This window comes from Electrophorus electricus, chromosome 17, assembly GCF_013358815.1.
Source record: "Electrophorus electricus isolate fEleEle1 chromosome 17, fEleEle1.pri, whole genome shotgun sequence".
In the NCBI taxonomy this organism is placed as follows: domain Eukaryota; kingdom Metazoa; phylum Chordata; class Actinopteri; order Gymnotiformes; family Gymnotidae; genus Electrophorus; species Electrophorus electricus.
The window spans coordinates 3,931,528-3,947,825 of NC_049551.1; the positions used below are offsets into that span (position 1 = coordinate 3,931,528).

The window sequence follows — 16,298 nt, forward strand, 5'->3', positions numbered from 1 at the left end:
TGGCGTGTGTGCGTGTTTCTTGATACAACAGAGGAGAGCATTGTGGCCTAAAGACAGATGATCAGTTACAGAACCCAAGCACTCTGGGGGATTGTGGGTCTCGCAGACCTGAGGGTGCGCTCTCTCCTGGAGGGTGCGCTCTCTCCTGGAGGGTGCGCTCTCTCTTTGACCTCAAGCTCTCTCCTGGAGGGTGCGCTCTCTCCTTGACCTCATCACTGGCCAAATCACTTGGTGCCCCCTGGTTCTGGTCCAGGTCTGTTTGTCTTTCATTGTTTGTTTCTCTAGCTCACTGAGTGGCTTCCTTTCTTACGCTCTCCCTCTTTCTCACACACACACACACACACACACACACACACACACACACACACACACACACACACACACACACACACACACACACACACACACACACACACACACTCACTCACAATGGGCGCGAACTCCATTGTTAAACAGAATACACATTCCAGTGGCTTATCCCAACATGCTGTTTTGTGAGCATGCTAATAGGTACACACTCCTCCACCATCCTGCTCTCAGAAGAGCCTGCACGAGGCACTCTGTCTAAAACATGCCACCGAGCAGAAAACCAGAGACCGTGTGATAGCCGACGGGGCAAAGACACAGTCAGAAAAGAACTCAAAAATCACACCAGATGATCTTGAAATAGATCAGGCCTCTCTTCTGACAGTAAGGGAGGAGAGAGAGAGAGAGAGAGAGAGAGAGAGAGAGAGAGAGAGAGAGAGAAAGCAGCGCTTTAGCTGGGTGATGTATATCTGCCTGCCATAGCATGAGGAACAATGAGTAACCCACCCATAATGCACGCACGCACACTCACACATACACACTCACACGCTCACACATACACACTCACCAGTCTATAATCACTTTTATGTATTTGTCTAATTCCTTATTTCTCCCCTCCGTATTTTATTTCTATTATTTATTTATTGTCCTTTCTCATCTGTACTTCTTCCAGTTACTATTTCATACCAATTACAGTATGGAGAGAAAGAGAGAGAGAGAGAGAGAGAGGGAGATAGAGAGAGGGAGAGAGAGGGTGGGAGGGGAGGAGATGAGATGAGATGAGATGAGATGAGAGCATGACCTCTCCATCCAGACTGGACCTCCACCCTGACCCTGCTGTGTGGGAGAAACCAAGCCGGCTCAGAGCTCTGTCCTAGCGTACAGGCAAGGTGGCACTGATGAGATCACTCTCTGAGTTGTGGCGTCATGGAAGAATCACTGGGCACTGTCGCCACCTCACCCAGACAGCATCTGGACTGCTGGGTTCTGGAGCTGAACAGTCTTCTTCCAGTACACACCACACACGTGTTGCCTATGCCATTACTGCTCTAGTGTGTTCTCTTGTGAGCAGTCCCACCTGGTCTGGGACCAGACGGGAACACGGCAATGCTCACCTTCCGAGGCTGGAAGTCGTACTTCACGCAGTGCTGGAAGCCCTTCCCCTTGGACTTCAGCGACGTCACGATCAGGCAGTTTCCCACAAAATGGGCCGAGTAGCCGATCCCTTTGCTGGTCCGGAAGCTGGGACAGGAAGTGAACGCGGCGGACACGGTTAGACGGGACGGAAAGACGACGGTGATTAACGACGGACGTCGCTATTGAATGTAAAAACCTCTGATGGTCTGGTTTGGTTTAACCAGATATGAGTCAGCATAAGCTGAATTTTAAAACCCTCGGGGAAAACAGTGTTGGGAGTAAAGAAAACATTCCTGCTCCTCCTCCCCCTCTCAGAAGCCAGAACTCATCTAGTCTACTGAGCTTTGAAACCAACATGGATGTCTGTGCTTGGCTCTGTTGATGGGTTATCCGCACCCGTGACTGCGTTCATGTCACGCTCACTCCGCCCTCCCCTTTCTGTGATGCTGTGATCACCAAGGCAACACACAGACACAGAACGGGGTCACATGCTGGTTTCAGCGTAGTCAGAGACTCAGGCAGTTCTGAAAAAAACCAATTCAAGAAAGAAAAAGGCAACGCGTGTGTGGTGTGTTCGGGAGGGGTGGGTTTGTTGGTGTGTGTACACACACGCCGTTCTATTACTTCATATTCTGCCAGTCAAATGAAAAATAAGTCTCCCGGGTCACAGTGCTGCAATTTCACACAGAAAATGGCAAATAAGAGAATAAAATTTAAATAAATAAGAATTTCTTCAACCTTGAAATGCTCCATAAAAACTGCTGTTCACAGAAGACACTTCATACCAAAAAGCAGCACCTTATGTCAATATGGAAAAAAAGTTTAAGATTACTTTTTTTAACACAGATGCTGTGTTCGTGTGACCCAGAATGGCCCAATACTCAGGTACTCTCTTTATAAAAGCCTTTTTATCGCTTTCCACAGAAATATTACCACAAAACACTAAATGAGTAGGATTACAAATGTTCTGCTTGTAACTGCTTGTCCTATCACCACAGGGACACAAACAGGCTGCTGTTATTCTTCCTCTTGTGTTTAACTCTAATGGCAAACGAACTGAACTACATTAAAACATGGATGAATGTGATTTGAACCGAATTGAAAAAGCGTGACGGACCATAGTGTTACGGTCTTTTCAGCCTCTGAAACATTAAAAGCACACCACCTTACCCTCCCATAAATGGCATGACTCTGGTATTTGTATTCATAGGTATTCATATTCATATTAATAAAGTCGCTTTCAGGTTGGTTCGAATGTCACGAAATGCACCGTTTTCAACTCTTTGTGAAGGCAAAGGGGGCAATTAAATCAAAAGGTCAAAGTTAACGAGGCTCGTCGGTGCGGCGTGACAAAGCGGGGCAGGCCCGGCTGTCTGGTGGCGGGTTGTTCCCGGGCCCATGCTGAGCCCTCTTGACGTATTTACCCAGCGCACCCTCGGCATGCCTCGCTCAGCGGAGAGGAGCCGCACGCTGTCCGGGGCCTAGCCGAGGGACTGTAGCATCCCGCAGGTTCCTGCGGTGGACAGGACTTACCAGTACAGGTAGGGTTTGTCCTTGTCTACGTTGATGTTGTTGAGAGGGTCCATACGGAACCACGTGTTGAGGGTAAAACCATTCTGGTAAGGCCACTTAGCAATGGGAGGCAAAGCGATAGCCTGAAGAAAGAAGACACTGCATAAACCTGCTGATCCAGGATCAGCTAGACGATCCAACTGTCTGACACAGGATCAGCTAGACGATCCAACTGTCTGATCCAGGATCAGCTAGACGATCCAACTGTCTGATCCAGGATCAGCTAGACGATCCACACTAATGTTCATTAACGCTGTCAATAAGATGATGGGGAACGACTCATATATGTTTCATATGTCTGTCTCATTTGAAAACTGCCATATTAAATATTAATAGATATTTAATATTTGTATAACTAATTCCTCTTGAAAGCACCAGAGTACTTTGGAAGTGTGTTGTGGTGTGAGATTTCACTGTAGCGGTTGCAAGCAGAGCTGGGCTGGTAGTACCCCACTGCGTGCGTGAAAGCAGGCAGAGAAAGGGAGAAGCTCACCGCTGCACTGCGCCCTGGGAAATTAAAGAAGGTGTCTGGGCCATGTCTCTGTGGCATCTGGTTCAGGATGGACAGCAGCTTGATGGCGTGTCTCGGCTGCCATAAGGAAGGAGATTGGGGTTGTTTAGACAGTGTCGTTGGGGGGGGGGGTTAGATTTTGAGAGCCAGGAATTTCAAATGAGATTAAGAACAGTACAAGTGGGACACAGGAGAGGAAACCATCACAGAACCATCACGGAAAGGAGGACAGAGAGAAAACAAGAGAGACACAGAAAAACAAGTAACAAGTTAAAACAACAAAAATATATTTCATTATGCATGCATGTGGTCTGGGGGTGGGGCTATCAGTTTATGACCTCACCGCAGATCACAGAACGTTTAACCAATCAATGGCCTGTCTGAGACCTCCACGGGGCGCACAGCTCTGGCTACTGGCCTCAGACATGTCCCTGGCCCAGCGGTTACAACAAAAGCACTGATCTCAGGTCAGTCCTTGCTCCTCACGTATTAACTGCTACGACTGCGGAGGCAGCAAGGAGACGATCTTACATCAGCGTCGTTGGTGCCGCAGCGTCGCGGGGCTTCCACTTACCCAAACGCCACTGTCCCCCCTCAGCATGCTGAAGAGCAGCTTCAGTTCCTTCACCGTGATGCTGTAGCTGGCCAGGACTCCCAACATGTCCACCAAGAGATCTGGGTGAGAGAGAGAGAGAGAGAGAGAGAGAGAGAGAGAGAGAGAGAGAAGGAGAGAGAGAAGGAGAGAGAGAAGGAGAGAGAGAACGTGAGAGAGAGAGACAGACAGAGAGAGAGAGAGAGAGAGACAGACAGAGAGAGAGAGACAGAGAGAGAGACAGACAGAGAGAGAGAGAGAGACAGACAGACAGAGAGAGAGAGAGAGAGAGAGAGAGAGAGAGTGAGGGAGAGAGAAGGAGAGAGAGAACACGAGAGAGAGAGACAGAGAGAGAGAGAGAGAGAGAGAGAGAGGGAGAGAGAGAGACAGAGACAGACAGAGAGAGAGAGAGAGAAGGCGAGAGAGAGAGAACGTGAGAGAGAGAGAGAGAGACAGACAGAGAGAGAAAGAACACGAGAGACAGACACAGAGAGACAGAGAGAGAGAGCAATAGAGTGAGAGAGAGACAGAGGGAGAGAGAGACAGAGAGTGAGGGAGAGAGAAGGAGAGAGAGAACGCGAGGGGGAGAGAGAGAGAACACAAGGGAGTGAGGGGGAGAGATAGACAGAGAGACAGACAGAGAGAGAGAGAGAACGAGCGAGCGAGAGAGAGAGAAACAGACAGAGAGAGAGAGAGAGAGAGAGAGAGAGAGCGCAAGAGCGGGAACAAGTGCAAGAGAGAGAGAGAGAGAGAGAACACGAGAGAGCGAGGGAGAGAGAGAGCATGAAATCGAGGGAGGGACAGAACGAACCACATATATGATGCGTCAGAAGCAGTGCTGAGACTTGCAGACTCAGGCAGATGATGTCACTGAACCATTGCAGTGGGCCGGTGACATCACAAGGCTGGAGGCGGGCTCACAGAGTACGACCGCTCCTCACGCCACCATTAATCGTACGCCGGCGTCGCGATGGAGTGTTTTAGCATCCCGCAGAACCTAACGTGAACTGACACGTTGATGGGCAATAAAGAGCTAAATAATGTTTATCTTTATTTTTTTATGAAATTCGATACGTCATTTATCGCTGATCACGTCCTGTTCAGACAGCAGAAAACGGGGAGATGAACTCCAGAGCCAAGTGGAAGTTAAAGTGCCACGTCAGTGGTATGTAGGGAAATGGCGAGTGATTGGTCGATCAGAGTAGCAAAGGCAGGTGCCGTGTGCAGACCTGTCAGAGGGATGCAAAGAGCACAGAGCATCCTGAACGTGCGTACAGAAGCAATCTGACAAATTAGGCGCGCGTTAGCAGACCTGCATAGTGGGAAGGTAGTTACACACACGTACTGGTCACAGGAGCGCACTATGAGTGCAATATGAGCGCACTATGAGCGCTGTGGAGGCAATCTGTAGCCTCCCTGCCATAACGGTGCAAACCCACTGGGTGTGAAAGCGTACTGAAGTGCATGCTTACAGCAAAACAACAGGCAGGAGAAAAATAAAAGTGCTTTTATTATTTAATGAAAAGTAGCTTGGACTTGTGGACAATGGACTTTGACCCACAACTCTGATTAAATCCCCCCCGCCCGCCGAGTGATTTCAGAGCCTGCCTGGCTGGGTGTGTTTTGTAGCCATGGCGACAGCGCGTTCTGACCACGCCTACCTGCAATCATGTCGTCGACGGCGCTCATCTTCTGCAGGGCCTGCTGGATTAGGCCCACCTCGGTGCTGGTCTGCAGGTTGCGCACGCTCTTGCGCAGGACAGCGGTGAACATGCTCCAGATCTCGGCCTGGCACGTGACGTCGCAGTGCTCCAGCAGCTCCACCATGCACGCGATGCTCTCCGCCGCCTGGATGATGAAGTTCATCTCCAGGTCGAACTCGCCCCCGACGAGCTGTCAGACGGAGGGAGGAGGGGGATGGGGTGAGGAAAGGGATAGAGAATAAATGTGAGAGAGAGAGGGAGGAAGGCAGAGAGGTAATTTTTTAGAACGAGGGACGTAAATGAAATTGGCGACAAAGTGAAGTTGCAAGAAAGCATTCAGGGCGGAGCGGTGGGCGGAGGAGAAAGACAAACGGAAGCAAGAGAGAATTACAGAAGCAGAGCTCGTACAGGAAAAAAAGGCCTCCCAGCCCAACAGACTCGGATCGCTGCTCCGGCCTATGGGGGGGCGGGGCGCGTAGGGGGAGTGGTGTCTCCACGGCGAACGGTAATCAATGGCGGCACTCAGGACGCTCAACAGGCGTGAAATTGGCCGGGCTGTGATGGAGAAGCCCAGGCCCGGGCGTGAACACGGTGGACGCTAGGAAGGAGTGCTGGACTTCTCCCCGACACTGCTGCAGAGGAGACAGCGGCTCGGAGCCGAGCGTGCGCACCTGCCCCGGCCTGCCGCGCTCGCGCGTCCCACCCGTCGCCTCCAGATTCCTTACGATGGATCTATAAACGTCTGCCAACACCGAGCCGGACGGCGAAACCTTTCGCACGTGGAGGCGCTGATCGATTTGAACGTCCATAATGCCAGGCTGTTAGGGATGCCGACCTTGACTAGTTACCGAGTCTGGTTACGGGTCACTTATAAACCCTCGAAATAACGACATCGTCCATATGAAGATGAAGAGCTCGGCTGTGCCCAGAGACCGCAGCTTTGGCTCACAAAATCAATACTGACTAACCTTTAGCGATGGTTCGATCTTGACTAGAGCAGAGTGCTGCAGTAGGTGGAGCAAAATGTAGATGGGGGACCTTGTCACCAACACAAGGCCTAATGCACGATCTATAGCGCCCCCCACCCGCGGGGAAGGCTGGTCTGACCACTCCTATAGATTTCCACTGCTACATAAGTCCCAGAGGCTATTAGTAAGTGGAAGATTAATTGTAGGATGTTTACTAATCCATACTTGGCACTCAGTGAGATAGTTATGTGAACTCTAAAAGGGAATTCAAAGTTACAGGTTAATGTGGAAAAAAACAGTATGTTGCTAAATACAGCAGGGAACGCAAGCATAAAAAAAATCTATAAAACAGAACTGTTTTGAGAAACCAGGAATATTTAAACATTAGCTCAAACACTCAAACAACACGCCCCCCCCCCACACACACACACGCGCGGTTGAGTTCCGCACCCCACTCAACCCATTTTACAGAGGTGGCGCATTCCATCATTCTAGGTGTTGTCAGTAGCTAAGGACGCAGTTCAGAACGGAGCAGCCAGACCTCCAGTAATATGACGCGCTCCGCTTGGAAAGTGGCGTAATACACACGGTCTGACCATGTGACCGCGTTTCATTCTGCAGATGTAAAGATGGAACCCTGGTGTGTGTAACAGGGCTAAGTGTGCTAATAAACTGAGGGCGTAGTCTGTGTTAAAGACGCGATACTTGACTCTAGCTAAAGGAGCAGTCATATCGGCAATCCCCCCCCCCCCCCAGACATGCACCAGGCAGACTGCCTTTGCTGCATTTTTGGAAATGAGCAAATTGGATTTGTTCGGGCGCGCCAGCTGAAAACAAAGGGCAAGCAAATGGAGCGAATCGCACGCCGGTCTGAGAGCGGCGTCACTCAACAGATAACAAGATCGAGCGCGACAGAGGGAACGTGAGCGGCGACGCTGCATCGCGCTCCAGCGCGCTTGCGCCCGGGCGATGGGTCCTTCAGGCTGTCACCTCTTCACCGGACCAAGCGCAAACATACTCTACTGGACTGACAGTTGCGACACTCTTGATAAAACACCACTCTAATAAAAGTAGAAGTCGTCCATTTAAACGTCCACTCCAATAAAAGTATATAATAACATGCCTTTAAAATGCCTTTAACTACAGAAATTAAAAGTGCAGTGATCCTTTATGGTGATAATAGTGTTTCTGTAATAAGAGATATCACTCCCCTTGGCTTCCTCCACCCGTGTTTGGTAAGGAGGCTCCGATTTCTCTCAGTGGGCACACACATATCTGTTAGTACCCGTCTGTTAAATCAGTCTCACGTCAATGTCAATCAGCACTGACAGTGTTAAATTAGTCTAATACCAATAGCAATTAACCTGAGCACAAACAGCAGAGAACACCACAGGTGAACAGTTCCCTGAGAGGGCATGGTTGGATATGGAAGCTTGGCAACAGAGCACGCGTTTGGAAGTCCTTCAGCAACATAGCACACATCTCAAACTCCTTCTGCTTAACCACTTTATTTGAGGATAACCACAGGTATGCAAGCAATCCCAGTTGCTAAGTGAAGAAGGTCCAGAAATACTATCAGTTTATGCACCGTTTATGCACTACGCCCTTTAAAGCACACTGTGTAGATCACATATTCAAGGAATTAGACATTTTCTCTGCTTCAAAGTAACAGGGAACACTTAGAAATGTAGTGGTCTTCGTAAAGCTGGAAGTACTTGACCACAGTACAGATGAGGCCACAGTACAGTACCTGACCACAAGTACAGATGAGAACACAGTACAGGTCTGACCACAGTACAGGTCTGACTACAGTACAGATGAGACCACAATACAGGTCTGACCACAGGACAGCCCAGTAGCAGGCCTCAATGCAGCGCCTGCCCTGCTTGGCTTTGACTACGAGGAGCTCCAGCTACACCCAGCGTGAGATGGACACACATGGCTGGGAGCTGCCACGCCTGGGCCTCCTCGCCAACGTCCATCCTCAACCTGCAGAATCCATTAGCTGAAATTACGCAAAGGCCTTGTAGCATCGAGCTGCAGAGGGAGAATTCACTCTCCCCGTTTCAAACGTTCTGCTTGCCACCTTCTAATATTTAGATATCTCTCTATACCCCCCCCCTTTTTTTTTTTTGCCAGTATGCATGAAGAAACTTGAAGACGAGCCCATTTCAAAGCCACTTCTCAAATTACTTCATTTCTTCACGGCAGCCTGCGACAGACCCTGGTGGGCGCGCTCAGAGACAGAAAATAACCGTGCATTTGATGTTTAATGTGATGTTGCCAGGCAACCGTGTATTGTGCACGCGTGTGACTAAAGTGGGAGAGAGGTGCACGAGTCAGGAAGCAGTTAGACAGCTGATAGTGGGAGCTGCGTGATGCTCTGCCCCCCTGTTCACCGTGGCAACGGGAGCTATGTGGCGCTCAGCCTCCCCGTTCACCGTGGCAACGGCGCTGTGTGATGCTCAGCGTCCCTGTTCGCCGTGGCAGCGACTCTTCACTGCCGGCTCGAACAGATCCGATCTGCGCATCGGCCTCGGGGCGTCTCGTCACAGGAACGCAGATAAAGGTTTTGTGCAGCGGGGTTTTGATGCGCTGTTGAGGATGACGCAAAGGAGGGGCAATTTGTGTGTGTGTGTGTGTGTGTGTGTGTGAGAGAGAGAGAGTGTGTGTGTGTGTGTGTGTGAGTGAGTGAGTGAGAAAGTGAGAGAGAGAGAGAGAGAGAGAGAGAGAGAGCGAGAGACAGACAGAATAAACTGGGAAAATTTGAGAAGGTTTCACAAAAGGAGACACAAGTCCCCCCAACCCTCCTGTTGTGCTTCCCCTTCAAATCTGTTCTATTCTCCTGAAAAGATATGAAAGGCACTGAGAGGTGGAGAGCGTCTGTGATGCGCAGCCGAGCCTGTGGCAGTCCCGCGGCAGTCCCGCGGCAGTCCCGCGCCTGTCACGCCCCAGCCCACCGGTCCTGGGAGCCCCTACATCAACAGCAAGATGCGTGTGCCCATGGGGCCGGCGTTTCTCCAGGCCCAAGTCGGAAACCACGTGCCCCATATTCCGCACAACCTAATCCAGAATTCCCTGTTGTGCTGAGGAATCCATTGGAAATGATCAAATAATTTAACACAAAATTCGCATATTTCAACACACAGTATTTCAGAGTTGTTGTATCATTTGCATCAGCCGAGGCTCCGCTTCGCACATTCTCCTTTATCGTTGCTATAGCGATGACCAAATGGAGATTCACAAGGTGTTGTTATTAGATGAACCAGTTCCATAGCTGTGAACTATTACACTCTTCAGTTTAGATGCACATCACTGCTCCTGCACGCAGCGCGAGACAGGTGATCTCATTACAGGCACGCCACTACTCTGCGGGAGCAAACCCCCAAGACCGGCTCTGTGTGGGAAGGCCGGACAGAAGGAGAAGACCAGGGGGAGACAGACTTAATGCACATCAGGAACTCGCAAGATGAGCAGTGCATTTAGAGAATGCCGACGCAGATCACAGCAGAATGTGAACGTACCGGATGGATGTCTGCTTTGCGGGGGCACAGTATGCACACCTTACTACAAACAGAAATGGCTGAGCTCACGCGCGGGACCGAGACGGCTCATCTTGTGACCTTCTTCCGCCTGAATGCGCTGGAGCGCGACGTGTGCGCGAACACGCGAGCTGCTCTGCTCCCGCCATCTGCGGCCACCTGCCCTGGAGCTGAAAGAACACCGAAGGTTCCTGCGCGCACATCTTCCACCTGACGGTTAAAAGGCTGCCAGGCCGAGAACGTGAGACAGGCCCTACCGGTCTGTCTGTGTAAATGGGCACTCTGGAAGACACCGCCCCCCTAAACTGGAGAGGGCAGTCAATTAAAGAGCCATTATGATAATCTTATTATGATTATGGTATTCAGGAACATATTTTCATGAGTGTAATAATGATCTTCTGCATAAAGGGCAAAGTGAGGCGCACCCGTCATCCCGCCGCGTGGTGAGACCCCCGGTGCCGCCAGACTGCCGTTTTGGGTTTTTTTTTCCTCTCCCGGACGCGTGGCGTAATTGGAAGGAAAGATGGCGTGTGCTCAAGGAGCTGGAGGTGTGAGAAAACGTGTTCCAGCACACTGCTGAGCGTCTAATTACGCAAGTGCAAGTCTAGCAATCCGCTCGCACGGGCCGGCGCCAAGCGGGAGGGGCCCAGCTGGCTCGGGCCACAGCGGGCCTGGCTCGGGGCCAGCGAGGGGCCGGGTTCGGGAGTGGGACCCGGACAGCTCCAGTGTCCCGCTGGGCGTCAGGCACGCCGCACGCAACAGCCCTGATCGTTTGTGGCAGTACAATAATAAACACTGTGTACAGGAACGTTCAGACAATGGACGCTCGCGCTCGGAAGAGCATATGGAGAACAACGGAATCAATTATAACCTACACGGCTCTAAAGATGAACAGAAGTGCCTTTTGAAGAATGCAGGAAACGCAGCGCAGCCCCTACTCATCCAGAAACGCGGCTAACAACGCCTGTTGTTACGGCTGTTCAAAGTAATTATCCACTGGTAAGTAGCGACTATGCCATGAGTCCTCCCTCGTGCATCCCTGCATGTCAAAAGTTACTGACTTTGGCACTTTCAGAAACAAATTATCCAGCGATGTCCCATTTCGCTACGCACCGGGACCCGGTGCCTGCCGTGGCGTTTCAAACCCGGCGCTCGGGGTCGACTACGGGGAAGAGGACGACCGCCGAAACGACCCGTGCCAGCGGTGGCAAGCTTGCTCTGACGGAGATCCCGCTTGATTTGGTTTGTGCAGCGTGATGTGACACCACTGCGAGGCAGAACGTTGCATGTCCCCAGTGGGCTCGCTCCTTCTCCAGCTCCTGTCAATTTGAGCACTTCTTCCAGTTGATTCCACTTCGGATATCTGAGGCTTTACTGCGGTGTGACCATCTGTCCTGCAGGGCCGCTGTGTTTTGGTCTCCTGCCTCTTGGAGCCAGACCGCGCTCCCGGTTTCGCACTACGTGGCTGGGCTAGCGTGGTATCGCTTTCCTGTCCCTCTCCACACTGCGGCGCTCCAGTGAATCGGCCATGCTGGGAGGAGAACTGAACGCCGCTCCCAGTCTGCAGCGCTTCCGGCTGGAGGTGCTTCCCGGGGACAACCTCAGCCGGGGTACAAGGCTTTCCGTTTCCATGCCGAGGGCACTGGGTGGGCAGACGGAAATGCCGTGAGACGATCGCCTCACAACAACCATTACAGAACGGAGAAGCACAAACGCGGCTTGTCCCTAAAGAAAGGAACCGGCCCCTTGAGTGAAGCCACTCGAGTGGCAGGCGAAGTGATTTTAATGAGCTCTAAACTTCAGACGCTCTTTGGCCAAGGGGAACCAAAGGAAAGAGTCGCCATAAAGCAGGAATGTCATGCTGGGAGCACAGCTGTCTGTGGCGTGACTGAGTTAATAATAAACACAAACAGCGCACGGAGCCAGTCCTCCTGTAGCGTCAGCTGTACAAATGCAGGTAGAAGTGCAGCAGTCCTGCTCCTCCACGGTCACCTTGGTTTACGGTGGCCACCCTTTTCCAATGACGACCCCTTACCTACCCACACAAAACAACGTTCCCCCCTCATCCCCACTGAAGAAGCCCTTTTCAGATAACGCCCTGCGTCTTCCCCGCACCCACTCCGAATGCTCATTTTAATTACACTGAGCGTGGGTCAAAGGTAAGAGGAACGCCGGTCAGCCATTAGCGGCCATTAACCCGTAGAGATGACAAAGGAGCTTTGAGTGTGGCGTCATTCAGCGGGACCTTCAAACGGGACTGAAGTGTCCTGCTACAGGAGCAGAGAGCGCTAATTACGCAGCCGCCTCCCCGGGGTAATTTGCACCCATTGTGCAGCGAGAGCCAAATCAAGACACGAGATCACGGATTAAGCACTTAATGGCAGAAGAGGGGAGAGAGAGAGAGAGAGAGAGAGAGAGAGAGAGAGAGTGGGGGAGGACAATGCTGAAAGAGAGAGAAAAAGAGAGTGAGAGAGAGGATGACAGTGAGAGAGAGAGAGAGATTAATGCTGCAGGAAGTTGGGGGAGATGGTAATTACACGCTGGTTTACAGTCATCACAGCCCACTTGGGTCTGTCTGAGTGGCGCCCACAGGCTGCGCTTCTATCCAGAAGGTTCCTGTCATCAGCGCGGTGTTTACGTTTGAGTCTGCTTCTGAATGCTGTGAGGACACGTCCAGCCAAAGCAGGCACTATTCACACGGTACCCAGAATCTGGCAGAGGTGGGCACGAGGCCATTGGCACGGGGCCGGTCTCCCCCGCTCACGGCTCTCGAAGAGAACATGCAACGCCGTGGGCGTGTTTGGGGTCGTAGCTATGACAACAGAAAAAAAATTTGCTTTTAGGGAGATGGAGAGGGACGTGGAGAAAGCCAGGACCGAGGGCGGCGTCCACGGAAGGGTGTGGCACTCAGTCCTAGTGCTGGAGGCATCGTTTTCCGCAAAGACCGCCGACTTCTGCTCAGCTTTGTCGTGCCCATGTCTGCCGGGGTACGCCGGAGGAGGAGGCAGACGAAATGTGCAGTGCGAGTGGCCCACAGAAGACGAACCGGACCTGCTGCGGTTTACAGAGCAGAGTTGCGAGGGGACGAGGACAGGAGCTTGGTGAGCATGCGCAACTCTCCAGGGACGGATCTCTCTCTCTACTTTTGCTCGAGGAGGCAGATCACTGGTCAAGATGAAAGACCAATTCCCTGCGGCTTCTGTCCGTGTTTTCCAGGACGGCCTCTTCCCCACCTCCCACAACCTTCTCCATGGACGGCTGTTGGGAGCAGCCGCCTCTCTCCTCCCGTGAGAGACAGACAACGTTCCAGTGGCTCTTTCACTCTGAACCGTTCTGTCAGTCTTTCTCTCTTGCTTTGTCTCGCTCTCTCACCTTCCACCCCTCCTCCAACCCCTGACAGCCCAATTCAACATATACAAGCCATCACATCCACAAAAAGCTGGGCAACCAATCCCTTACTGTCATTCACATTCATACATGTGCACCCATGCATACACACACACACACACACACACACACACACACACACACACACACACACACACACACACACACACACAGATCAATAAAGCGAAGAAAGAGGGCCTTTTGTTATCTATGATTAGATTTTCATGAGGAGGAACAGGAGCTGTCCTGATGGCCATCTGCTCATTCACTCCCCCAAAGCCCCCTGGGAAATGCAGTCCAGGGGTTCCGCGGGTTCTCACTTTTCTTAGGTTTCCCTTTGCTGCCGTAGTCATTAAACATGTCACAACACATCAACATCAGGACAGACAAGAAAACAGAGGAGATTTAACACCTAAACCCTCCATTTATCCTTGAAACTAGACACATTTTTTTTGAAATAATATTGTTATTTTATTTCAAGGGAATGAATGGTAAACAGCATTGCAATAAAGCAATAATTCAAAAATAAAAATAACTAAATGCAATAATGCAAAAGCTAGTATACCCTTTGAATAGTTAGTTGAGGAGATGTTATCCCCTGGAACTCCAAAAATGGCCAACTCCTAACTAGGCTGAAGTTCCACTTTAAGTGCATCAGACAAAGTTTTAAACACTGCGAGCCAAATGTCCACGATCTTAGGGCAATCCCACAACACGAGCTAAGTTTGTCACGGCAATGCCTGGTGCACATTTCACCCACATCTGAATACGTCTTAGCCGACCTAGTTTCCCGGTAGTAAAAACGATGAACAGTCTTACATGGGACTGACCCCAAGCAAACACAGGATGGGACACTCCCCCACGTCTGAGCTGATATCTACACTTCAAGTTCCTCTGACTTGGATTCCATTTTAGCTAGTGATGGGTCTTTAACAGCCATTATACTGATATACAGTTCTGAAATTAGGCCCTTTGAGTACACTGCGGCATCTATAATGGCCAAGAAGGTTGTGCTCTGCATGCTAATGAAACGCCGCCAAGTTTGGGAATAGCGGGATAAGGGGGAGCATTTGTGCTCACGTTTGGGAGACGAGAACCGGAATCTGGCACCGGTCCCGTCTCCGTAAAGGTCTCGGAGTCTGCAGAGGATCGCCTTCTGGCGTTCCTTAAAGACGGAACTCATCAGGCAGATGTGATCATCACAGATAGGGCCTTGGCACTGGAAGAATCCCATCCCAGCCTGCACCAGGCTTTTTGGTACATCAGTCGCCCAGTAATATCAGCTAAGCTGGGGCAGAGAAAGCACTCCCAGGGCTTTCTGTCTCGGAAGAAATTCTTTATGAATCCTAGGAATTTTGTCATTCCACAAAAAAAAAAAAGATATAATTTTGTCTACTTTCTGAAAGAAAGACTTAGAAAGACTTAGAAAGACAGACACGAAGACGCTGGAACAGGTATAAGAATCTCAGTAGTGGATTCATTTTAACACAGTTCTTTCTGCCTGTGAGGGCAGATGCCTTCAGAAATGGAAGTAGCTTGTTAACAAGAGCTTTGACATTTCCTTGAAACCAGGTAGACAGGGCATGAATGAGATTAATTCCTAAATACTTGAATCCTTGCCCAAGAAAAGCAAATATAATCAGACTGAGGAAACCAATAAATGCCTTACATTTAACACACATTTATAAAACTAATTAATCAATCAATCAGGGAGTAAATTCAGTGACATACACACTCTTACACACACACACACACACACACACACACACACACACACACACACACACACACACACACGTATAAAAAGCAATATTTTAGGCACTATAGCATGCTGTGAAAATGCTGCTTTGCTTGTTAATTGGACATGCTGTGGAGGACCAATATTCCGGCGGGGTCAGTGAGCAACAGAGTACCCAGCGCTCCTGGCTGTTAGAAGTTAGTTAATCTGCTGGTTTGGAGGAACTTCGAATATGCCCTAGTCAGCAGTGACCTGAGGCAGCTTAAGGTTATGGCTTTTGAGCAGTGCAGTTTACTGCCTGGATCTGCTCTCGCTGCACTGTGAGAAGAGCTGAACCCTCCATGAGGACTTACGTGGTACAGTCCGGCTGCTGAAGATGCCACCTTAAAACCGCTTAGCCGGGACGAGGGATGCTCCTCTCTGATCAGTGCGTACTGGAACACGCAGCAGGGAAAAAACGAGAGAGAGAGAGGGGAGGAAGAGAGAAAGAGGGGAGTGGGAAGGAGGGAGAGAGAGAGGGAGGGAGGGGGAAGGACAGAGAAGGAGAGATGTGGGGAGAGGGAGAAGGAGAGAGAGGGAGGAATTCCCAGTTTTCCAGGAGTATGTGTGTGTGTGTGTGTGCACCTAAAAGGAAATACCCCATGCAAAACACCTACCACATCTAACAATAAACAAACACAGGCACCCTTGGTTGGCTCACCATTAGGTACAACACACAGGATTGGTGAGGCCGCGGTGAAACTCGTCCAAACCAATTAAACGCAGAGACTGCCTGAGGCCACGTCACCTGCTAACGCATTCATCAGCACTGCTACTCCAGTCCTACCCACAGGGTTCAGACG

The 16,298-nt window shown here is 50.6% G+C and overlaps 1 protein-coding gene across 11 annotated transcripts in view; it reads right to left on the reverse strand.

The window, feature by feature from the left end:
- The window catches only part of nbeaa (neurobeachin a), a 93,526-nt gene that overhangs the window by 47,340 nt on the left and 29,888 nt on the right, over positions 1–16,298 (reverse strand). For all 11 annotated transcript variants that reach the window (XM_035535481.1, XM_035535482.1, XM_035535476.1 and 8 more), the window contains exons 2-6: positions 5,780–6,011; positions 4,101–4,201; positions 3,509–3,604; positions 2,977–3,098; positions 1,422–1,548 (exon numbers count right to left, since the gene is read on the reverse strand). In XM_035535481.1, coding sequence (XP_035391374.1) covers positions 1,422–1,548; positions 2,977–3,098; positions 3,509–3,604; positions 4,101–4,201; positions 5,780–6,011 — 678 coding nt within the window. The remainder of the gene's footprint in view (positions 1–1,421; positions 1,549–2,976; positions 3,099–3,508; positions 3,605–4,100; positions 4,202–5,779; positions 6,012–16,298) is intronic.